Here is a 26,381-nt window from a genome sequence, read left to right on the forward strand (position 1 = left end):
GGTTTTATAAAAAGGCTGATTTTTTATACATGGATAGAATTCTGTGGATCCATAGGGCGGAGGTTCAAACCCGGCTCGGGCATGGTGTATGTGAAGGTTTGCATTTGATATTTCGGATGGTGACATAAAGTCAGTAGGCTCATGCTTCTGGTATGATATCTTTGCACATAAAAGAACCCAACACACTTATCGAGAAGAGTAGGGGTGACCCGGTGTGCTTGGCCAAAACGTGAGCCATATATAGCAAAGCCGCATTGCACTACCACTAGCTACTTGAAATAAGCATCATGCTTCACCTCAATTGAGGATGACTGCTGTAGCATACGTTTCAATTCAGGTGACAGATGAAGTTAAACCTGGGTCTTGTCTCTCTCTCAAGGGAAGGGTGACAATGAATGAAAGGGTAATCGGTGTGAAGGTGCTCAAGTCTAATTAAAAGATGATTAGGCCAGAACTAAAGAGATTTGGAGGGACAATTTCATGGTATAATGGACAATGGTAAGGACTGCTGCCATGATGTCAGAAGGGCAGCTGTGGAAGGGGGAGGGGGGCATAGTACCAGACGTTCTAGGAAAAGAGGTTAGCAATAACCATATAAATGCTATGTGCTGTGGTAAGCGATAGTGATAGGCCGTACCGCAAACCAATGCCCTTGGCACTTGACCAGATTATACAGTCTATATACATGTATTGTAGGAGCATCCTCACTAGATAGCTATGAAGAACGCTTGCAGTAAGATGTGCAAAGGTTAGGTGTGACAGGTTGTTCAGTGTAATATAACCAGCTGCTGCCGCACAGCGTGCCTGCAAAGTTGGTATGTTAGGCCGAAGGGCAGTTATATGGCTATACAGAGACAGTCAACACTAAAAAAACATGTAGGGCAATAGCGAATTTTACACCATGACCTATAGCTATCGCAAAAGCATTTTGCTTCAAATCTGAAAGAAGAATAATATAGTTAGAATTGTGCATTCTACAATCTGGTGTTTGAGTCACTTAACCAAGATATTGGCGACAAGTCTGTTGTATAGTTTTTAGAATGAGGTGAGAAAAAAGGTAACTACATCAAGCACAGTTCCATCTATATTATAGCATGCCCAGGGGGGCAGGCAAGGGATCAAAGTACTGAATGCCGACCCTTAAAAGGCGAGCAATAGGGCTTAAGGCAAAACACCTGCATGTAATTGGGACCATTGTCTCCTGTAATGAAAAAAAGAACAGGTAGAATGGGCACCTGGAACATGGTAATTAAGACAGATGGTAGGAAAATGACTGTTCTTTTGTTGGAATAAAAGAGAAGTTAAACAATGTGCTTATTAGCATATATCTGCATAAGAAAGGATTAGCATATATCAGCTTAATTGTGTAGAAATTAATCCAAAGCACAGAAATCAGACAGAAAAACAGTCAGTTTTTAGAACATAAAAGCTATCTATGATGAATCAGGATATTGTTTTGTTGAGACTTGAATGTAGTTTATTTTTTAGCATTTTTTGTTTATTTTTGGCTTAGTTTATTGTTAACCACAAATTTTACCTCTTTGAAATGGGGTTTCTCTAGTCTTAGCTTGACTGTTTAAAAAAGCAGTTTCTAGAACATAAAAAGTATCTGATAATTGAAATGAGACTAGAATGTGGTTTATTTTCTAGCATTTTTTGTTTCTTTTTAGCTAAGATTGTTGTCTTCCACTTCTCTTTTAAAATTTGTTTTCTCACGGTTTGACAGTTTAAAATTAAATCAGTATGGCTTCCTTGTACACTTATTTCCCCAGGCGCCTTCAGGTCTGGGTAGTGTCAAAACTATAGGTTTCATCAAGTCACCTCTCTCAAGCACCCCCCTGTAACATTGGTATAATCCAAAATCAAGTGCACTCAGAGTGATTTGGGTGCTACCATTATGAAAAGTAGGGGTTGTAGTGGTAAATGTATCGGAAACTGGATTTTTCTAGATCAGCGTCGGTAGGTCTGACCTAAAGAGCAGAGGTGAGAGGGGCGTGAAATTTTTCGGGGGCAAATTTCCTGGCTCATGACATCTTGAGTCTCCGGTAGACAAGAGGTGGAAGGTTATCAAAAGTGCACTGGAAACTCCCACCCTCTGGTTTAGAGTAAGTGTCAGGCCGAAACACTTCATAAGTTCTGATGAGAAAATTGTGGATGTCAAGAAAGTATAGGAATCCTCAATTTCAATATTTTTTTTTTCTATTTAAAGGTTTTTAAAAAAAGTGCAGGCGAAAACTCCCACCCTTTAAGTTAGGGCAAGTGTAACACCGAAACACTTAATAAATTCTGATGGGAAAATTGTGGATGTCAAGAAAGTATCAAAGTTACCTCAACTTTTGTTTTGAAGGTAAGGTTGTAGATTGCACACAAAAAAGTTGTATAGTGAATATTGATGTCATAGAATGCCTAAGTCAATTCCAAAGTCAAAGAACTTAGATTTAAGTAGAAAGAGATGTTTGAAAACCTCTGTGTGTTCAGTCATTTGTAAAACCTTTCTGGCCGCTTAGATTTCATAATGAAGGCAACTTTCTTTTTTTCTGCACGCTCATTTGTTATGATGAGAAAATTGTGAACCAAGAGAGTGTTAAAGTTACAGTAATCTTCAAGACAGGGCAAGTGTCACACGGATTCTAAGATCTGGTGGGAAAATAGTTGACAAGGAAAGTATTAAAGTAACCGGAAGCTTCAAGTTAGGCCAAGTGTCAAATGGAAACACATGCATTCTGATGGGAAACCTGTGGACGTCAAGAAAATGTCAAAGTTACAGAAATCTTCAAATTGGGACCCAAACACCTGATAAAAATTGTGGGAAAAGAAAGAATTGAAATTAGACAGAAAACGTCTTATTAAGTTTTGTTTATAAGTTTTATCACACAAAAGGAAAAATCCCAGGTGGTATTATAAAGTGTGCAGTGAAAATCTTAAATGCGGTAACTGAAGTTTTGATGGGACATTGTCTAGTGTCACTGTATTGTCAGAATTTGCTACTAGTATTTAATCAGTATTCAAATCTCGTCAAATGTCATTAATAAAATCTCAAGTGTTTGCAACTAACCAGTGCTACTGCCAGCCAATGAGAAAGACAGACAGACAGAGAGAGAGGGAGAGAGAGAGAGAGAGACAGAGAGAGAAGTTTATCTAAAGCTCTCTACATTTAGCAAGTCCCAAACCAGGGGAAACATGGGATTTGTTATCCTGATACTGTAGATAAAACTGAGAAGCCATTATCTCCATACAGGAGACTTCATTCTCTCCAGATGGAAAGATACTCTCACAGGTCACAGAACAGCAGTTTCCATGACAACCATACCCTGTGATTGACATTTAGACATTTTATATCCTAAGGCTGCTGCAATTTGATTGGTTGTTTCTCTTATCCATTTTTCCAGTAGAAGTTAGAGCGGTAAGGTTGATGGAAGGAAAGAAAGGTGTACATAAAATTTACAAGAATTTTAAAGAAAATTTGTTCAGCAGCAAGAGAGCATATAAAGAGGGTCTTTATGGGGGGATTCTTACATGTTAAATCTAGAAGGGCTGGCAATGTTCGACGTTATGATACAAGTGATTTGTCAGTAGTGCTTAGCAATGAATACAAGATAACACTTCAAAAGTAATTTTTAACATAAAATTAACCAAATTAAAACAGCTCCCTATGCCTGAAGGAAAAAAAGGCATGCAGACACTTATAACTCTGGTAGCCTGTAGTAATATTACTCCCTCTCCCCGTTATCTCTTGTATAAGTATAAGGTCTAAATATTTGTGAAATGTAGTAATGAGAAAATTCCATTCTGTCTGCTTGTGTGACATTTTACAGTCCAGACTTGAAGGTATCACTGACAGACCCTTTAACCCATATGGTACAACAGACACTGCTACCTGAGACCGGTTCCCAATCTTTCACTTCCTGTAAATTTCTGCGCACAAGACTGGAAAATCGCAGGAAATCCCTGTGGCCCAGCAAGGTCTGTTAATTGGGGAGCCAATGTCTAAGCATTGTGTCACCAAGCTAAGTTTACATTTGACTTAAGCAGTCATCCTCGATTGAGGTGAAGCATATTGCTTTTTCAAGTGGTGGTAGTGCAATGCGGCTTCGCTACGGCTAGAGTTTTTAGCCAAGCACACCGGGTCACCCCTACTCTTCTCAATAATTGTGTTGGGTTCTTTTACGTGCAGAATTTTGATGCTTGAGGCTTAAGCCTGAAGCTCTCTCATACACATGGCTGCCAGCTTTACGTCACCATCTGAAATGACAACGCAATCCCTCACAACATGTCTAGGCTGGGGACAACCCTAGGATCAAACTCTGGCCCACAGAATTTGGTTGAGAAGTTGCATTACAGCTATGACTTGTTAGCAGGAACAAATATCATACTGTTGTGTGATATTACGAAAAGTTATTATGAAACGTTAGAGCTAGGCTAGAAAAAATGTAGCCTGGAGTCCAGCCTTCTAAGCTTTAGTCGAGCGGAGCTTGGGTAGCGAACTAAAGCTAAGAAGGCTGGACTCCAGGCTAGCAAAAATGTGCCTTGTTGTCAGAAGGAACTTGACACTGATGTATGTATTGGGGGGAAAACAGGTTAATGAAATTCTTGCAGGTGTACTTTTTCAAGCATGTCCTGTAGCCTTGACATGTGCAGTGGAAAACTTCCCCTTTTCAACAAATAAGAACTTTTCCTTAGACTCGCTCTTTGTTTTTCTGGACCCACCGCACGTTGGTGACCTCGCGGCGGATTTGACAAGGCGCTCAATGAATTTCTTTGTTACGCTTTGTGTGTTTTGTTGTCTTTTTAGTCATACTTGTACGTTTTGCATGACATTCCCATTATAAAGTCAAGGGTAACACAAATCCAATTTAGGACGCAGTGACGCCACCAGCGTGCCTAAGTCCAGTAAAATAGCTAGGGGTTTTGGTAATCAATTCTTTATTTTCTCTACTTGTTGTTTTCCCACCAACATCAAAACTTCATAAAGTTTATCAAGAATAGAACATGGACTTAGGGCTAATTCTAGTATAAAAACAGAACACACTAGCAACTCTCAAGTCTTCTTGTATAACTTTGCACAAAAAAAGCTTGTCCCCAAGAAAGTTTTTTTCTACATTTTGTGTCTACTCTCATCTCCCAAATAAACGTACCGGTACGTTTATTTTTTTCAGCCTCAAAATCCACCCAGTACGTTCTTATTTTGGACAGTACGTTTATTGTTTTTTGAAAATCCATCGGGGCTTTGCTTACCAGAGATCCCCCTTATGTCGAAAGTTTAGTTTTTTTCCCATATTTCCCCGATATTTTTGCTCCTAAATCGCTATTTTTCGACCAAATGACGTGGATTTCCCCGCCGATACAATGACCCGGCATTTGTGAAACCCTGGCGGTACTAACATATCCGTCGATCTCGCTACAAAGTAACGTTGTTATTAGGAGAAAATAACACGGCACACTGAAGTTTTGAAATGTATTTTTCATATAAACAACTTTGACAGTCTCTGTTTAGATCGTAAACCAAACACACTGATCAGAAAAGAAATTACATGTATATGCCAGCGGCGCACAGTGTTTCAAGTTACACATGTAAGATTACTCACGTGAGATCAAGGAGGTTAAAATACAGCCTTTCCCAAAAACTTTGAAAAGCTAAAAACAACACCTTGTAAAAATTGTGTCTTAGCATTAGAAACTGTATAATCACTTTAAAAATATACTAGAACATTTCAATCCTACCACAAACATGTACATTTAGTCCTTTGAAAACCGCCACAGTAAAGACGCATGGCAGCGATAGTCCGTGGGAATGTTTCTCATGCATGGAAGAGCTCACCTTGAAGAAGGGGAAACAACTTTTTTTGATCTATAAATAAAACTCCTCTGCCTCAGTCAGAAATGTGCATGACAATTTAACAAAAATAATTTTCCATAGTAAAGTCTATACACAAAATTAGATTGCAATCTAGTCACTGTTATCATCTCATAAAAATGCTTTTAAAAAGATCACTCCTCTACAGAGAGAGTGCCGAGGCTTTCCAAGAATTTTGGGTGTAAGCCCCGCCCCTTACTGTGTTGGTGCCGCTACCATGGTTACTGTCTGGCTCACCCTTTCACAGGCCCTTTGATGTGTAACATGAGAACCCTGTGGTTTGTTGCCACCAAACCTACATGTTGCAACATTGTACAGGCCTGAGCAAGGAGGTTAGAAATACATGTATTTTTAACCTCCTTGGCCTGAGGTATCTAATTGACAAATTTGTTGACAATTTAGTCTCTCAAAATGAAATTTCTTTTCTACATACAAGGGTAATTTTTGGATTTGAAATTATTTGGATAGCAACAACACTGAACCAAGGACAATATATGATAATATCCTTAACATTATATAATATATTATGATGTGATTTTGGTCTATATGCAATGCATGACACGATAAATGGCAAGTTCCTCCTTTTCTGTATGGCTTTTACAAATAAGTAATACTTTCACTGGGCATATATTCAGTAATTTTCTAGACGTTGATACATATCTGAAAAAAGAGTAGACTCTGAAGGTGTGAAGTGAACTGAGAAGTTTGGCGACTACTTGTGTTTGATGATGTCACTTTATACAATTTTCCTTGATCACTTGCTTCAATTTCCAAGTAGAAAATGCATGTATCATGTACATTTTCACTTGTTGAAAATTGAAAGCACTGTTGGCCCCCGGTTAGGAGTCATAGCAGGGAACCTATGCCCAATTTTTCCAAAAATTTTGCATCATACTATACATTTAAGTGTTACAAAGAGTAGGGGTCCTTCCCAGTGTGAGTGTATCAAACCTTACAGTATAGTCAGGGTTGACATCTTGAAAACGTGATAGTCACCTGTTATGTCAATCTTTCCACAAATGTGGTAAATCTCAATAAGGAAATCAGGCATAAACGAATAAAAAGAACCTACCTGCTTATCATCTCCTTTCCCGAGGACAGATTAGTAGCATCACTAGCAATTTATGTGTCAATTTGGTCATTTTCCAGGGGGTATGTTTATTCCGGGGGGTACGTTTATTAGATTTTGAAGATTTGTCCGGGGGGTATGTTTATTCCGGGGGGTATGTTTATTTGGGAGATGAGAGTATACGTCTATTTTCATGCCCTGAGATTGTGTATTAACACTTTGTATAGCTCACTGCATACGATGTACGGCAGTAAGCTTACTGTTTGACATGTTTGTCTTTGAATGTTTAAGTATGGGTCAGGATGGAAATCCCTACTTAAGCTATGAAACCACCACTGGGCTTCTTGTGTAAAGATATATCATCTTGACCTGACAAGTGTCAAGTTCACACTTCTTAAACATGTCTTATGTCTTGGAGGAGGGACTAAGATTTTTAAGGTTTTAAGTATCCAATTGCATCTTGAAATAGCATATTGCAAATGTGTTTGCACGACAATATATGATCTGACACAGGAATATTTTTAAAAATTCCATATCAATGGTAAAAGGTCGTAACTTTAACCTTTAGCACACTGAAGTAGCCGTTTAGCACCCAATTCCCTATTGGTCACAGAGTTAGGCAGCAGGGAGAAGGTTAAAAAAAGTACAAGAACCTTTAAGTTCCTATCTTTTTCTAGTACTTTCTTTGCATTTTATCTTTCTCCTTTCCTTCATTCTTCCTTCTTTCTTGCCCAATGGCCCAAGAAGTATGCTGCTAATTTCTTATCAATAACCAGTGATGTGTACGTTTCGTCACCTAGACAGTTTCAATGTCGCCCCCCTCCCCACCTTCTTCTAGTTCTTTCTTTGCATGTTTTCTTTCTTTCTTTCCTCCATTCTTGTTTATATCGTTCTTGCCCAATGGCCCAAGAATTGCTCTGCTGATTTCTTATCAATAACCAGTGATGTGTACCTTTCGTCACCTTGACAGTTTCAACGTTGCCCCCCTTCCCACCACCTGTCAGCTACAACTCAAAACATCACCTTCACTCCTGACTTCACAATAAACTTTGTCTAAGTGGGTGGTAGTCAGCATACACCAGGAAGGAAACTCTTCCTAAGTCTACAACAAAGTTTATGTGCACCCAAAAGCCACCGAAAATGACACACTCATCAGACAAGTGTTTATTTTCTTTTCTCTGTAAGATATAGTTCTTCTGACAACTGTTTGTTTGGATAAGTGACAGGGTAGAAAACTTTCCAAGACCCATGGGACTCCCCTAGCCAAACTGTCTGGCTGTGTTGGTCTATTAAAATTCATGTAGAACTAATTCCCAGACAAAAACGTTTAGAGATCGGTAAGATGGGTGTATGAAATTGAAAACCAAACATTGTTGTAATAGACGTTTATTTACCATTTTTATTGAAAGTTTAGTTGTAAGTTTGTGCCCAAGGGCTAATTTTAAATACATAGAATTTGGAAACATACATGCAGTAGAAATATAGGAAACATACATTTGACAATAACAGCGACTAACATTATTGGTAACGAGGGACTAATTCAAATACTAGTATTTATTACATGTAGGCAATACACATTTTCATATGAAATATACAAAAGATTAACAGTAAGTTCCTTTTTATGAAAGTTGTTTCTTCGCTGAGAAGGTTATGTTTTGCACAGCGTTCATGTGTGTGTCCGTCCTTCTGCGAACAGTATAACTCGAGAATGCCTGGATGGACTGTCTTCATATTTGGTATGTGGGTAGATCTTCTTGAGACCTCGAAATTATTAGATTTTGGGCCCCCTAGTGGCTTGCTATGGTACTGTAGTGGAACTTCCGGGTTCAATATCTTGTGTTCTGGACATGCTTATGGTCATGATTTTTGAGAGACTGATATGTCTCCAGAGGGAGAGTAACGGAAGATAAAACAACTTTAAATTTCTTTCAAGCATATGGAACATTTCACTGTCATTCTTATCGTATGGCTTGTGTTTTGCCTTAAGCTTGAACTGACGGCTGTCCAGTTAACAGACAGAAACCTGTTTATTTTTGGGTCACAGTCACTAGTGAGTCATGATCTTTCGTCAGGCCATGTTTTAAAAACACTAGGCTACTTGTTCAGATGATCTGGGTGTCTGACTTACTGTCAAATCAATATGACAGGTCTGCCAAAAATATAGAATATTATATACAGGGTGGAAAGCACATGAAGAAGTAGAGATACCGTAGTAGGAAACTAAAAAATATACAGAGTTTGATTTTTGAAAGAAAAACTTGAGTGTGATTTTCAGAAGCTTGTCGGTTCCATATTATGAGAGTGTAACCGGCATTAACATTAATCCGCCAGGTTACATAAATCCGCCACTTTGTAAAACAGTTGGTTTGAGAGATCTCAAGTGCAGCACCCCCGGGTATGCACAGTTTAGATATACAGGAGTGCATTATACTGGGGGACATTGGGTTAGAGATCTGTTTGGACATATCTTTTCAGGATGGCATAATTATATACCTTGGTGGAATGATGTTAGTGTATGTTATATATTGACTAACTAACTAGAAAGATTTTGATTGTGACAATGATAAGAATTAAGTTGTTGAAGCCATAACATCAGAGTTACTGTACTTATTTTGTAGTAAACAAGTGGAGACATGATCAATGTACATGGTAACCCTTGCCTTAGGCATTTTGTCTACCTGCGGAATTAAGGTATTAGACGCCTTAGCGCATCTTTTGTTGGTCAGTGTTAGCGTATCTTTTAGATAAGGGTGTAGAGAGCGAATGAACAGATTATAAAAAAGATTAGTGTACCTAGCAACATAGAAATTGTTTTCATTACAATTTTTAAAAATGACTTTGAGGTCAATGTGAGAATGGAACGATTAACATATCATAGATTATCATAATTCATCTGTATTTCCTCCTGTATAATTTTCTCTTTTCATAATTGAACTGTGGTACATTGTCTGTTTATTCACTGTAACACTTAAACTTTTATGCTTTTAAAGTTCTTTAGTTTTCCAACCTCGAGTGCCAAGGAAAGAAATACAATTGGAGCAGTCAACAAAATATAGGCAGTACTGTAAATGCAGAAACGTTCGCAGTGGTTTTATGTACGCGGTTTTCATGGCGACCGTTTCACCGCGAACTTGAAACCACCATGGACTGTAGGAGTATGTGACTATAGCACTGCCACGAACTGAAAATCACCATGAACACTCCATTTTCACCTTAGCGTGAAATAGAAAGCACGCAAACTTAAATGTATTTACAGTGCTACCAGCTGTCTATTGACACACCTTGCTGTTATCCCTAGGATTAAAGTACTTACTCTAATCTTCTAGAAGTTTTTGTATGCAAGCTGTCCACTTAATTAACGTCCAAGAAAAAACTAAGTTGTATTGTGGCACCAATCTTGTAAATCCAGTTCTGTTTATTTCTAAATATAGAGATGTTCAGAAAAACAGTTATGCTAAAACAATGTTTTCTTCAGAATCAGACACTGGTGATACAGCACATTATGCTCATCATAACGTACGACACTGTTTCATACTTCCTTTTATTATTGGGAGGGAAATATCCTGCGTTTTCTTGAAAATGTTGACCTTCTAGTTTTTGGGAAGGAAATATCCTGCATTTTCTTGAAAATGTTCACTTTCTAGTTCTTGGGAAGGAAATATTCTGCATTTTCTTGAAAATGTTGACTTTCTAGTTGTATCTAATCTCTAAGAGTTTTAAGTCACTATTTGCAACAGTATACTACTTCTACCTTTCCAATAAAATTGGATCTCTCTGTTGTTAGTTCTGTTCCCAAGCAGTATCGTTAGTGCCTTTTCCCTCTTACTGAACCCCCCTCCCCTTGGATGATTACTGAGTCTCCCCTGAGGTGCTGAAACCTTCCAGACCAAATATTTGTGTAGTGGATGGGCCCTGGCTCCAGGGATGGTCCTCAGTCATGGGGTGATAGACAGGTCAGGACTGCCCACCCCCCTCCCACTTTCCTACTGTCCAAGCAGAGGTTGTGGGGGAGAAATTGTGACCTTCTTATCATATGCTTGGTTTTCTGTCAGCACTCCCCAACAACAAGTGCTGACAGAACAGAGCATTTGATACCTCTGCTTGGAGAGTACCACTTCCCATCACCACTACATTATAGCAAGGACAAAAAGCTTCTAAACTTGAAAACTTGAAAAAAGAAGAAAAAGGATTAAAAAAACTTAAAACTGTAATTATCAACACAAAGTTACCCAAATTTTTTACTGTATGACACGTATTTGTCAAGGAATAGACCGATCCCAAAGCCACGCCCCCTGTTCGATTTCGAACACCTCCGTCAAAAACAGGGTTTGACGGACCAAACATGGCCGCCGCGGCAAGGTTGAAAATAATGCCACTGACTTCGGTTTAGCTTTTGTGGCACTGAAACCCTTTCAGAGCGGGCCAAATAAGAATGCTATGTCTTCTTTGTTGAAGGCTGTATCCACCGGGTAGAGTTGTTTAAGGAGGAGGTAGGTGTTGTTGCGGTGAGAGCGTAATGTTTTCGGTCAATGTTAAAGCGGTATGTGCCGCATAGCTTTCCCTTGTCGGTGGGCATCAGCGCCCAGTTTCTGAGAAGCAGGCGATGCACGTGTAAAACAGGGTTCATATATCTGTGACAGGGTTCCCACTGTATTGACTGCATGCATAACAGCTGCATGGTATTTAGTAACTAAGAATTAAAATGCATCCTTTTACTTCCCTGTTCACTTTCAAGTTAACCAGTTTCACACACCAGTAACTGAAGATACAAAACTCTGCGCTAGCGGACTTTGTAGTAAGTCAGCATGTGGTTCAAGCTTCCTCCCCTTGAGTGCCCGATCTATTTTCTTTTTAAATTCGTTTTTGTTCTGAGCATGCATTCAACCAATACAGTGGAAAACCTGTCCCAGATATACGTACCCTGCTTTACACGCGCCATTTCTGCCCCGCCAACGCTGTTTTTGACGGAGGTGGGCTAAATAGAACAGGGGGTTCTAACGGTCTTCTAATCGTTCGATATGGTGTTCGACAGGATCGGTCTATTGATTCTTCTATGACGTCACTTTATACAGATGACAGACTCAGTGAGCAGTTGGTCAAATCTAGCTCAGGTAGTTTGTGGCGCCCTCCGTCTCGAGTCAGGAAGAAATAGTCAGAATCAGAGTCTATATTCAGAATCATATACATGTGTTTCAATGTAGGCAAACGTATGCATTATATTCTGATACATCATCATGTCAATGTCAATGTACAATTCTGATACAGAATCAAGAAAATATTACAGAAGTTAACAACATTAAGAATTGTTTTTCTTTTGCCCTACAAATTATTCAGAATTTCTTATAAATATGAGTAATTGTCAAACAGCGAGATTATCATTCCAAAAATGTACAAAAATGTACAACACATCATTCATATACCATAGTGTCATCCTATTAGGAAAGGCTAGCATGTGTAGATCATGTTGTCCTCATGTTAGGCAGGGCTCTTGACTGAATTGGTGAGGTACTCGAGGAATGCGCAGGGGTCGTACCCAGAATCCCTGGTTCGTGCTCCGTACGGAGCCCCGCTGTGCAGGCATCCCCGTAACAAGAACAGACGCCGGCAGCTCGCTCTGGGCTCTTAATGCCTCCAAATGTCACCAAGAGTTACAGAAGGCAACAATAACTACATTGCTTGGTTGTGGGACTAGTACAGGGTAAAGAAAGTACTGTATATGACTTTGATGTTAAAATTTTTAAAGGTACTCAACGTAAGATTTTGGTGGCCAAACAGTCATTTAAAAAAAGAAACATTTGTAAAAAAAACTTGTTTAAAGGTACGCAAAGTAAAATTCTGGTGGCAAAACAAGTTTTTAATAACAAAACCATACTAATTATTTCATATTTTCTGCTTTGACAAACAGTGTGAAAACAAGGTCCCCTTATTTGTTGGTGGTACCAATAAATACATGCTAACCAGGTGTAAACAAAGGTCTTTGTGATATGTTCATAGAATGTAACAATTACACACTGTCATTCACTCCCTAAATAAGTGATGACAAGACAAATAACTGCAAAGATTGGTGTAATCTTACGTATAATTGAGTATTTGCATTTCTTTTTACCAGCGACTTTGTAGTAGAAATTTTACTAAAAACCTTGTGATCCAGAGGCAGGTTTACTGACCACTAGACCATATACATATGGACAGCAAGCTTCTCTTGACCAGACTACGAATTTTTAAAATTCTTGGAAACCTCACAAACTTCTTAAACTTTCAAACACATGCCCGCCACGTAATTCCCAATGCTTGAGCTGTCTTAAAGTCACAAATCTATGGTGGTTCATTCTGCAACTAGCGTCAGTTGTCTAGGAATGCATCCTTCGTGACGTACGGAAATCCTTCCTCAGTCGTTTCCGTGTAAGTAAACGACTAACAACAAATTGTTAAAAGGTCTTTACACGATCTTTATTTGACTTTGTCAAAGGTGACTTCAGAGGCTTTCAGGGATGGTTAAGTGGTGTAGGGAAAATCAGTGCTATGTAATTGCCCCCTCTTCCAACAAATTGGCTTAAAGTTTGCTGTCGTCAAGAGGAAATTGTTCGAAACAAGGTTATTTTCACCATCACGCGAAGCTGTATAAGTACTAACACTGACTTTCGAGGCATATTTTGAAGAATCCGGCAGATACATTATTAAAGTACTTCAGGTTTGAATTTCATCATTTATATGTAGGAATGGGATTCCCATTTTTCCTTATTTGATGTGATGGACAGTTAGAAAAAGTGGTATTTAGTGTGTTTGTTTGTTTGTTTTCAATGATGCTATTAATAGATTGCTTTACTGAGTTTACAGAAAGTATAACTCATATTTATATCTATGTCTTTCTACAAGTATCTGGTCAGCAATTTTTATTCATTATGAACGAAATTATGCTTGTTTTGCAAAGGTTTACCATACTGTCTCAATATGTGACCTATATGTCCGTCAAATAACAAGGGAATATTGTCTGTGGTGTGCTATAGCCCTAGGGAAAAAGAAAACATTTCTGCCATTTTTAGTAGGTGGTGTGGGAGGGGGGTTATATTGTCTACATACTGAGCCTTTTTTGTCTCAAAAGTTCTGCAAGTTGTCCAGATTTCAGACGATTACTAAGGGAATATTGTCTGCGGTGTCCTATAGCCTTAGGGGAAAAGAAAGCTGCCATTTTTAGTAAGGTAGTGTGGGAGGGGGGTTATATTGTCTACATACTGCACCTTTTTTGTCTCAGAAGTTCTGCAAGTTGTCCAGATTTCAGACGATTACTAAGTGTAATATGTCTGGTGGCGTCAGAATGAGAAGTTCCTTGTCTGAAATCTGGAAGGAAAAGTCACGTAGTACCAGGAGGAATTTCCTGTGACTAGGAGAGTGTAACCTTCAAACAGAAGCAGGCCAATATGTGTGATATTAGTTGGACCAATTGAGAAGATAAGGCATGTTTGAGGGCAGATAGGGTCCCTGGTGCAATATTACTGGGTGGCTGGATTAAACCTATCAGTTGTCTCGCATCAGTGCCCCCCCCCCCCCCCCCCCAAAAAAAAAATATGTTGGGGGGCGTCACCACTCTACTCTACCGGCGCAATTTGCCTCTCAAAATGCAGGGAATAGCGTTTCAGCGGGTCAAGATTTCACATTTTTCTCTGACGTACGTTAGCATACTCCCGAACGGCCCTAGGATTGTTGCCCCTCAGAATTCAGGAAAGAGCATTTCAATGGGTCAAGACTTTTTAATCTTCCTGTGGGAGCATATCGTGCCTCTGGCGAAAAAATATGTAGGGAGGGCGCCGTTCCCCCAAAATCAAGCTGAAACCCTTCTGAATTTTTTTTTTCACAAATAGAGATGTCATTAAACTTAGCTTACTCTTCCAGCAAAATTTGCCCCTCAGAATGCAGGAAATAGCATTTCAGAGGGTCTAGATTTCAAAATTTCAAGGGGTAGCATACCCCCGGACCCGCCTAGTATTGTCGCACCTTCATCTCAATTAATTATCTCGCCCCCCATACAAAATTTCGTGCCGCGGCCTCTGCGCATAGTTTTGAAACTTTTGTATATAAGTCACTGCTGTTAATCTTTCAATTGTTGATGTTAGTACTTTTTAGTAGAGGGCTTTCTGTTAAATTCATCAAAATCAGTACATTTTTACTTTCCAAGTTGATGATATGACAATAGAGCTAGACCGTTGGAAAAAAAGTCCGGTATCAGTAATTTACAGTACAAAATTTACAGTACCAGCTTTTCAACACCTTCGTACAGCACAAAGATGTCACATTTGTACTCAGTGAATATCGCTTTCATAGTTTTCACTCAGTATGTTAAAAAATGATCAAAACATGACTTTTTGATCATTCTGATTTTACAAATTAGCACAAAGCGAAAATGTAAAATCATTCATCAGTTGTTACAAAGCAACACATAAAGTTTAAAAACAGACTCTTGTCTTAACCTTTAGCACACTGAACTAGCCGTTTGGCACCCAATTCCCTATTGGTTACAGAGTTAGGCAGTATGGAAAAGGGTTAACATTATTTGTAATAGAAGAAGTTTGATAACGTTGGGTAACATAAATTCGTGGGGTACTTAAATTCGGGATTTTTCGAAAACGGGGTATTTAGGGATATGTGCTAGATGCAACATCAGTAATACCACTAGAAATGCAAACTTGACAGACTAACACATTCAGAACACTGCCTGAAAAGCTTCGATAACCATGCATTAGAAGTTGGCTACGTCAAAAACTCTCCGTCCCTTATTGACAGAGTCTGGGGGCTTCGTGGGAGACTCACACTGCACGGTTGTTCGCTGGTTTATAAGACAAATGTCACATCTCCTGCCTGCTAAACACAATTATTTACAAGACAACTTATTACAATCTCTTTTGCTAACCTGCAACTGGATTCTAAGTGTGATCAATCATCAAAACTCCTCTTTGTTGCTACAACCTACGGCACGTGTATTTTCCCGCCGCCATATTGTTACCCAGAATCATGTCGTCAAGCAGACGACAAAAGGTTTGTGAGGAACACTTTTTTTGTCTAAATGTTGCGTGTGATAGTGGACTGAAGACGATATTTTCCTCAAAGTTTGCTCCTAACACAACAAGGAACACATGGACATAGTAGTATAACCATTGCTACGGCATCCAGCTTACTTGCCATGAATAATGTACACGTTGCCATGACGGTGGGGATCGACTTTGAGTGACGTTCTACCCACTCAACACACGGTATGTTGCCTAAGGCCTGATGCGTGCGGTACGGCCGTTTTTTCGTGTATTTTTTTTACTTGGACACGTCTATATCCATAGCACTCTCCTCAAGCCAAGGATGGAACGAATAGCTGCTGTATGAAATGTGATTAGCGGTAAGATATTCAAGACGAATCTTCTCTCCCGAATTAATGTGCCCCCCTGTCCGACAACACTGTCATTGTGCGTGTGGCGGACGGTAGTTTCAAGTTGAAATATTATGGTGTCAGCACGACTAGAGACAAAATCTACCATATATATGATTAGTGCAAAGATAGTACATGATACTGACAGAATAATAGAAAAAAAGGATGGTTTATTGTTCTGCTAGATTGATTTCAGTCAACCATTATCGGAAAAATCCCGAATTTATGTTACCCAACGTTACAACTTTATTTTTCAAAACTGTAAAACGATGGGAATGGTCTGTAAGATGTTAAAGTCCTTGTGGTTTTTCTTAAGAATACTTCACCAGAGACTTAATCCTTAAGTGAAGAGAGGATGCCCTTGACTTGTGTCTTAAGGAAAACCACACATTCCGCTAGCCAGTAGGGAAGTGTGTGGTTTGCGGGGGTGATGTGAAGTCTGTATTAGGAGGAAGCCTATTCCAAGTATTCGCTACATCAAGGACTAAGGGTGGCTTTACACACAGTCCACTTCTAATAATCGGAACCGGTTCCGAACCGGATCGGTTGTCTTTAGACCTACGGGCGGAAGGGCAGTGCACCACCCGTGGTGCAAGATATTACAGTCGCTCCTCTCATATTTCTTATGTTTGCTACAAGCGTTTTCTGGCATATGAAATAGTACGGGCCCAACAAAAAAAGGAAGGATGAGACGCATGTACAGGGACAGGCAAGACCAGGCTTGAACCCGCCGGCGTTCGTCCTCGCCCCGCTGGCTGTACTGCAAGCCGGGCACGTTGATCGGGTCATAGGAGAACACCAAAGAAGAAGCTGCCACGGGTGGCAGGCAATTGCACTTGAAACATTCGAAAACTTTCAATGACTATTGCACAAATGTTTCAGAATGAGGAAAATATGCTTCTATTGCTAGCACAGGCTTATTAGCATATCATTATCATGACCCCGAAAGCGGTCTCGGAGCCAGTTTCCTCTTTACAAACAGATCGGAACCGCATCGACCCCCCGCTGATGTGGACTAGACCAGGGTTGGGATGTGGTCTGGTGCGGTTCCTGGAGAAACCGGATTCTCCTCTTTAGACTGGGAACGGGAGGCGAACTAGTCCAGTTAAAGTGGACTAGTTCGGGTAAAGTAGACTCAGTGTAAAGCCACCCTAAGTATGTCTGCAAGGACATCTGTAGAACATGTGTCATGTCATAACTCAAGAATCAGCTGATCTGACATAGATAATGTTGCTCTTATTTACTTTTTTTGTCAAATTTTCTTATTTGCAGTCTAAGAATTAAGTTACCGTAAAATCCCTTTTTACGTCCTCACTTTTTAAACTTTTCAAGCAGCTTTTCAAGTTGCAATCAGCTTTTCAAGTTGCAAGCAGGTGCTCCAGGCTGACACCAAAGTCGGGTTGCATACGTTAGGAGGGGTTCTTCCTCGGAAAAATCGCATATCAGCATGAGAGTACGGTACATCTTCATGCAAATGAAGTGTGGAATGCTACCACACGATCAATTAGTAATAAAGAATAAATAATACATATATTTGAATTGTTTGATATACTGAGTCAGGCCCGCAATCGTCCCCAAATTGTGGGTGCGTACGTTAGGAAGGGTGCGTACGTAAATAGGAATTTTACGGTATTTTTCATAAGTAGCTTAGTTGTTTTTGAACACTATGATAGAAAAATATATTTCTGCCTTCATTTTGGTCATGTCACAAATTACAATGTACGTTCAGCATCTCAATTATAAAGTTTCGAGGCTCAAAGTTTCTTCAGGCAATCTTTCACTCGCGGGTCAAGAAGAGGTAATGCTTGAAAGTATGTTATAATCCTGTACTCAGTCTTACACCGCAGCTGCAAATGCTTAGGCCTAGAAAAAGGAATGTTGTGTTTCTGGCCATACATGTAGTACTGAAAAAATTAGGTTCGGTAGTTAGGGATTCTTTTTACAGGTTTGCGTAGCAAGACCTTTGTTGGATCCGTTGGCATGTGAGGTGGCCGCCATCTTGATTTCGTGACGTCGCAGGGTAGCCCTACCATTTCATTGGGAGGGGTGTTTTTTTTGGTCGCTAGTGTTCTCTCTATTCTTTACAAATCGGCACACAACTATCACACATTCAACTCAAATAAGAAGAAAAATTCAATACCAATTCATATTTATAAAAAGACCTGTAATCGCTAAACTAACATAGCAAACCTAACATGTAACTCTAATTGTTTTTAGATTATGGCCAAAGTGATCGAACAAATATGTAGTTTAACATTGCATAACTGGAATGCATTTTAGGTCCCTTGGTAGGTAGCGGCCAATGGAAAAAGGGCTGTGTTTGGCAGGTTTTTGCTATGGTCGGTCGGGTAACCTGAAACACAACATTTTCTTTCTTAGGCCTTACTGGACATATCCCCTTAGGTGAATCTATTCTTTATTATTATGAGGATAGGGTTTGGTGTCTTTAATCATACAAGGTGTCTTTGATAAAGTCTTACAAGGGTTAGCACTGTCTTGGGGCTTAAGAACATAGAATCCAGACGGAAACAAAGTTCTTTTAGCCATCGGGTAAATTGTATTGTGTTATCAGCCACACAACTCCTGACAACTTTAATCCTTGGGTATGTGTTAAGACACTTACATTACGCACTCTCTCCTACTGCCATACACTTCTAAGTTGTCTTTAATTCTATACATCTTGAGGCTTTAAGAGTAGACGTCTTGAAGGCAGCTTTGTTTGATCACACTGTGTAGAGATAAGTTCTGACAAGAGTTAATCAGTTGGTTGAAACACAGATGTTGGTTGGACAATATATCACCCTACACAGTCCAGGGTAGAGTGCCTAAAGGCAGCTTAGGGACTGTACATTATTTAGCAGGGGGAAGGGGGATCCTTTGCCTAGGTGGTCGGGTCAACATTATTATTCCCTGGCCCTCCCCCCTAGCTCAATTTTTTTACCCATGGATCTTCACCTGGCTCCTTTTTTTCCCCTTGGCCTTCCCCCCAAACCCCTACGCACCAACCCTCCCCCGCTAAATATTGTACAGTCCCTTACTTAGACTCTAGGAGACAATGAAGTTCTAAGGCATACATTCGTAAACCCTTACACTAATCTTAGACATTGTTAAAGTTACATGGGCGCTGGCCTTTTATATGTCTTTAGGGTCCCAAAGGCATATCACCTCTAGCCAAACCCTTGGGTCCCTAGAAGGATTGTTTTGCCTGGGGTGTATAGATTAAACTTTGACTTTTTTATCCAAGCTAATACTGCCCATACATTCAGAGAAGGTTCAGTCCAGGGTTTGCCTCAATGTATGGCTGTACTGGTACAATACCGCAAAAGTATAACAGTATCCTAATGAAACATAGACTTAACACATATATATACACAATCAAGCAGCCCTAACAGAAACCAATCAGTAGTTAACACAGGTTGGTATGTGAGGTGGTTCACCAGTTACTCTATACAGATAAATCCTGACACTATGACAGTACCAATATGTGGGAACTTACCCAGGACAGGTTATACATAAAATCTCACTACCGCACATCTGCACCTGTTTAGTAACAATGTGGCACAAGCAGCTAGAAAAGTGCTGGTCTATATCACTCGTATACTGTAAATGCAGAAATGTTTGCGGTGGTTTTATGTCCGCGGTTTTCACGGCGACCATTTCACGGCGAACTTAAAGCCACGGCAAACATTTTTGTCTAATACTGTAGCAGTATGTGACTATAGCGCTGCCGCGAACGTAAAACCACCGCGAACACTCCGTTTTCGCCTTAGCGCGAAACAAAAACCACACGAACTTAAATGCATTTACAGTAAAATACAACACTGTGTATTCCGCATCACTCTCGGTCCCAACCCTCCCGCGGGTTGGATTGTCGGTCGAGCCGATACCTCGGGTGATACGTAATACATCGTGTTGGATTCTATATACATATCTACACATGTTTAATCCCTGAAAGACCACATGCCCAAGGCTTCTAATAGTTCTATCTTAGTTATACAGATAAGCTTGACTCAGCTAATCTCAGAGAATGCCAAGACACAGATTATCTTGTGATGTACACCTGTTCTTGGTTGTCTTGTGACCTCGGTTTCTTGCCTTAAGGCCAAGTCACCAGCCTTCCTCCTACTCTAGTGGTATATCACACTTCTGTTGTGACAGGTTCAATCTTAGAAAATCTGGTGATAAAAGCTCTAACATCAGTCAGTACTTGGGGATCCTATACTGCTATAGTAGCAGAAGTAACTCTAGATGTTGGTACAATGGTTAGGGTGTTTGGCCACCCAGAGGTCCTGGGTTCGAATCCACTGGCGTGCTATGGATGTTGTGCCCTTGGGAAAGGCACTTAACACAACTTTCCTCACTTCACTCAGGTGAAAATGAGTACCTAGCTTTGGTTAGGGACGTCCCTCGGATAGGACGTTAAATGGAGGTCCTGTGTTTGAGGAGAGCCACACCTCGAGCACTTTAAAGAACCCACCACGCTTATCGAAAAAGAGGAGGGGTCCTTACCAGTGTGAGTGGATCAAATAAATCTGTCCGGATGTACAGAGATTGTACTTTTCAGTACAAACCTGGGGTGTTACACCATAAGACGGTTTACCGGGTATGCAATGCAAACAAACAAACAAACTCTGGAAAATACGGACTCTGAAAAAGTGAAAAATACGCCTCACCCACCCCCTTTAGTTCACTTTGGTTCATCCCATCCTTTATAAACTTGAATCTATTTTACATTTGAACATAGGTTACCTTAGGTAAAACATATGTCCCTTTTTCCCTATGGTCCATTTGCACCATTGAAATTGACAGTGTTATAAATAAGGATTTATATAACAGACTTACACGTAAGCTTCACGTATGTCACTCTGTCCTAGCACTGTGAGGAAGGGATTTGTACACCAGTGATGTACAACTTAGTACCATGTTCTTTTGAGTCGTCCTTTTATTCATGTAAAGAAGGAAAAAGTACTGTAGAATCTGCGAAACTTCAGGCACAAAGCATAACTACAAGGTAGTTTGCAGTTAAGGTTAAATGTTAGACTCAGAAAACCGAGGCAGAATTATTTCTTAATACAAATGTACTTCTTTTGAGTCGTCCCCCCATTCAAGTAAAGAAGGAAAAAGTACTTTAGAATCTGCGAAACTTCAGGCACAAAGCATAACTGCAAGGTCATTTGCAGTTAAGGTCTAATGTAAGACTGAATTATTTCTGAGACTTTGAAAATGGTACATAGGTCTTTTTGAGTAGTCCCTCCATTCATGTGAAGATTGGAAAAGTACCTTAGAATCTGCGAAACTTCAGGCACAAAGCAATTTGCAAAGGTAATTTGCAGTTAAGGTTAAATGTAAGACTCAGAAAACCAAGACTGGATTATTTGTAGATAGTACATAGTTCTTTTGTCGTCCTTTTATTCATATAAAGATGGGAAAAGTACTTAAGAATCTGCAAAACTTCAGGCACAAAGCATAACTACGTGGTAATTTGCAGTTAAGGTCTAATGTAAAACTGAATTATTTCTAAGACTTTGAAAATGGTACATAGGTCTTTTGAGAAGTCCCTCCATTTGTGTAAAGATTTGAAAAGTACTGTAGAATCTGCAAAACTTCTGTCACAAAGCAATTTGCAAAGGTAATTTGCAGTTAAGGTTAAATGTAAGACTCAGAAAACCAAGACTGGATTATTTGTAGATAGTACATAGTTCTTTTGAGTTGTCTGTCCATTCATGTAAAGAAGGAAAATGTACTTTAGAATCTGCGAAACTTCAGGCACAAAGCATAACTGCAAGGTCATTTGCAGTAAAGGTCTAATGTAAGACTGAATTATTTCTAAGATTTTGAAAATGGTACATAGGTCTTTTGAGTTGTCCCTCCATTCATGTGAAGATTGGAAAAGTACTGTAGAATCTGCCAAACTTCAGGCACAAAGCAGTTTGCAAAGGTGATTTGCAGTAAAGGTTAAATGTAAGACTCAGAAAACCAAGACTGGATTATTTGTAGATAGTACATAGTTCTTTTGAGTTGTCTGTCCATTCATGTAAAGAAGGAAAATGCGCTGTAGAATCAGCGAAACTTCAGGCACAAAGCATAACTACGTGGTAATTTGCAGTTAAGGTTTAAGTAAGACTCAGAAAAGCAAGGCTGAATTATTTCTAAGACTTTGAAAATAGTACTCTTTTGAGTCCTCCCCCCATTCATTTAAGAAGGAAAAGTACTTTAGAATCTTCAAAACTTCAGGCACAAAGCAGAACTACAAGACAATTTGCAGTAACGGTCTAAGTAAGAAATCCAGGAACGCAAGACTGAATTGTACCATAGACTTTGAAAATGGTCCATACTTCTTTCTCTGCTTAGCTCTCAGCATACATTGGAAAGAGCATGGTAGTTGAACACACACATCACTACCAGTGGACTAGCCCCCTGCTGTAGTGATTGCATAAAGTTGTGTGGCCCAAGTGCTCTAGAATTGGAGATGGGCACCGCCCTATGCACCAAAAGGATTGGGAAAGATTTTTACTTCCTACAAGATTTCCCTGGATATCACCAAAATAATTAAATTGTTTCATCCATTGTTGTATAGAATCTTTAAATTTTTAAAGAAGAGAGAATCAAATTTAAAGCCAGTGCAAGAACCATATTATTGATTTGTCGAGGCATAACTATGGCAACAAGGGACATGTCTAACTCCTTTTACAGGGATTCTCGCTTTTGCTAGTTCAATTATTACCTTAACCTCTGCGCTGTGAGGGAATTGGGGAGGTAATGAACTGACCAGATCTGATTTGGAGCCTTTACAAGGACCAGTACGGAAATCACAGAGTTAGGGAGAAAAGTTAGGCAGTCGAGTTAGGCAATTTGAATATTTCTCTTTATTATCTTGAGAAAAGAACTACCATATTAGCATAAACCTTGTCTTGAATTCATCTTCTTGTGAAGACTACATCAAGACATCCTATATTGTCTTAACCTCATTAACATATCCATTCAGAGTTTTGGTATAAATCTGGTTTCCCAGTCCTATCTTTAGTGACTGACGAAGGACAGCGGTTGCTGTCTGAAACGTCTGACTGTTTCAAAATTTTGTCCAGCTGCTTGAGTAACTATTTTTGGCGTATTTCTCTTCATTGCATGGATAGACTGTGTAAAGTACTTTTGTATGTGTTTTAAAACCCTGTCTTTTTTATAAACAATTTGTGACTGTTGAAGTTAATTTCTTATTCCAGTGTAGCATGCCAGACTCCACCCCTGGGCAAAATATACATGGGTACAACAACGCTTTACATTAAATTGAGAAGAACCCCCTACATATCATGCTAAAATTAAGGAAGGCAATTTCGTAAAATTTTGTCGCCTCGCTACGAAATACGCCAACAAGATGGCTTTAACTAAGAATTACATGAAATCAAAATACGCCTTACGGAAAAGAGCATGCAGACCCTCTATAATGTATAAGTATGTTCTTGTTTCTGCAAAACCTATCAAGGAAGGCATGCAGTATTTAATCACCTTGCTATGAATTACGCGAATAAGACGGCTTTCCCTACGAATTACGGGAACGGTAGGCTGCCTACGCTTTACGCAAGTTACAGAAAAGAGCATGCAGACTCTACAATGCACAAATGTACATGTACTGTTCTTGTATCTGTAAAACCAATCAAGTTACAGCTGACCTAGTCCGCTAGTGACAGTAATGGAAGCATCAGTCTCACTCCTGACTCCCCAAAATAAACCACTCCATTTCTCACTCACTCAGAACAGATGGACCCAGCCTTAAGGAATGTTGTCATCCTTGTCTCCTAAGCCGATAATATATTCCATACAAGTCCGGAACATTGCAGGAATGCTGTTGTTGAAAAAGTTCTCAACTGTGCTTATTTCTGTGCCTTGCCTTGCTTAAGACGAAACAACTTTCCCTATAAAAACAATGACATTCCTAGAAATAACTAGATCCACACTATCTGTTCATTATCGCTCATCTTTTCCAAACAGGTGCAAGGCAGCAGTTTCTCAAGAACCTACTTATGCCCTTAAGAGCACAGACCAAGTCTTATTCCCCTCTACTTAAAACCTACCTAACATAAACTAATATTTTGCCGATAATGTATTCCATACAAGTCTAGAACACTTTTCAATGGCGCATATGTCTTCAAACTTGCCTTGCCGAAGTTACTACTAAAACACTTTCCCTATAAAAACAATGACAACTCCCCCTTTACTTAAAACCCACCTAACATAAACTAGGTCAAACCCCACATACCAGCACCTGACCTGTATTGAACTATGGGTTAGAATTCTAAACAGTCTAGAGTAAAAAAATACATGACACTTTCTTTAGTCTAAGGAAAGATTAGAATTCTTGCTATTCATAATGACTTAAACCAAGACCATAGCTTGAGTAATTGCTTACTGTGAAATTGGCTACTTTGCTCTAAATCAAGTAGACAGTATGTTTGTTTTCTAGGGCTACAAAAACTGCCCATATTTTTGAAGTCACACTGAGAGCCCCTCCTCTTTTTGGATAACCTTAAACGGGACACTTCATTTACTTCTGTAGACGTGTTTTGCCTTTTTAGTTTTTTCTTACAACACAACAAGAAATTTCCATAATCTTAAGAAACAATCACAATTTTCAAACAGAATTTGAAAAAGAAAGATTACAGAGATACATGTATATGAAGAACATGTAAGCTACACTGACTTAAACTTTCCCATACATGTAGTTGCCAAGTTTGAATACTGTATCTAAAAAAAGGTATTCTATAATTGAACGTGATCCCTTTTCTGTCTTGTTCACTGCTTTTTGATTGGCTTGCAATCTTGGCCAATTATGACCAATTTACAGGAATTTTAATCCGGCTAAGATTGTGACCAAGGATTGTCCTAAGAAAACAATTAACACATTCCAGACAAGCCCAGATCTAGACAACCATTAAGACGGAAAGACCATACAATAACTTCTTAAAGACAGAAATCTCTAAGTTGTTTGAACAACTATTTGTCTTCAATTTTCTACTTAGTTTGTCAGAATTTCTTAGAATCACAAGTAAGCCATTTTTACACACTGAATATTTATAACTGCAGGTGTAGCGGCCAAAACCTGCCCCTGGCTAGAATATAGGGACCCCCCATGCAGACCCTCACTGTTGTTAACTAATGAACCCTCCCTATGTCTTGCATATGTATAGCATATCTTGGAGGAAGTTCCCATATCAATCATGCCTATAGGGTCCCTCCTTATTGGTGCAATCTGTTCAATATGACCCTAGGAATGTGGAGCTGTCAGCAGCAGACAGGGGGAGGAGATTGTGAAGATAAGGGTGGGAGGGGGGCAGACAGGTCTGGGATTGGGGTCAGGGGGGGAGGATTCTGGGTCATGTCTCGTGGGGAGGGGGGTGTCATCTTTCATGGAGGGGGTGTCACCTTTTCTAGGAGATCTTGAAGGATTGATACACTGCTCTAGATCTTCTTCTGTTATGTTATACAGTTATACAGTCGGGTTTATAGGAAAGGTAGGCTAGGCTAGTTGGGTGGGCTACCTTAGCAGGCTACCCTTTCTGGGCCCCAAGGCTATGCATGGGGGTTTGGCCGAGAAGGAAATTTCCTTCAGAAAAAAATCTACGAAAGGACTAGCTGGCTAATGTGACACTTAGAATCTAAGTTAGATAATTTTTCCCATTGACAGAAGAATTACATGTAAGAATCTTGGTAAAGATTATGTTAAAATCCTGTCTATAGTGACCACCTGTCCACATAGACTTGATCAGTCCCCTGAGTGGTCTTCTTGTACAGTGTTGATTGTACTGTGTTGTTCTGATGTATCATAAGTTCTAACCAATTTTTTTTTTTTTTTCATAGATTTTCTGGAGGAGGATACTACCTGTCTCCCAACCCCTACGACATGGTGACCGTGTACTGTCCATACTACGAAAGGGGAACCTCGGATCTTGTGGAATATAACGTTCTCTATGAGGTAAGTTGTTTACGAAAGAGAGTAGCCTAGATGCCAGACTTCTCACAGGGCTATACAAATCCTTTCGACTATACCCTTA

At 39.6% G+C, this 26,381-nt stretch overlaps 1 protein-coding gene across 2 annotated transcripts in view; it reads left to right on the top strand.

Moving 5' to 3' along the window:
- The window catches only part of LOC136425327 (ephrin-B2-like), a 93,357-nt gene that overhangs the window by 52,250 nt on the left and 14,726 nt on the right, over positions 1 to 26,381 (top strand). For both annotated transcript variants that reach the window (XM_066414177.1, XM_066414176.1), the window contains exon 2: positions 26,188 to 26,302. In XM_066414177.1, the coding sequence (XP_066270274.1) occupies positions 26,188 to 26,302 (115 nt within the window). The remainder of the gene's footprint in view (positions 1 to 26,187; positions 26,303 to 26,381) is intronic.

Source organism: Branchiostoma lanceolatum, chromosome 19 (genome assembly GCF_035083965.1).
Source record: "Branchiostoma lanceolatum isolate klBraLanc5 chromosome 19, klBraLanc5.hap2, whole genome shotgun sequence".
NCBI classification, from domain to species: domain Eukaryota; kingdom Metazoa; phylum Chordata; class Leptocardii; order Amphioxiformes; family Branchiostomatidae; genus Branchiostoma; species Branchiostoma lanceolatum.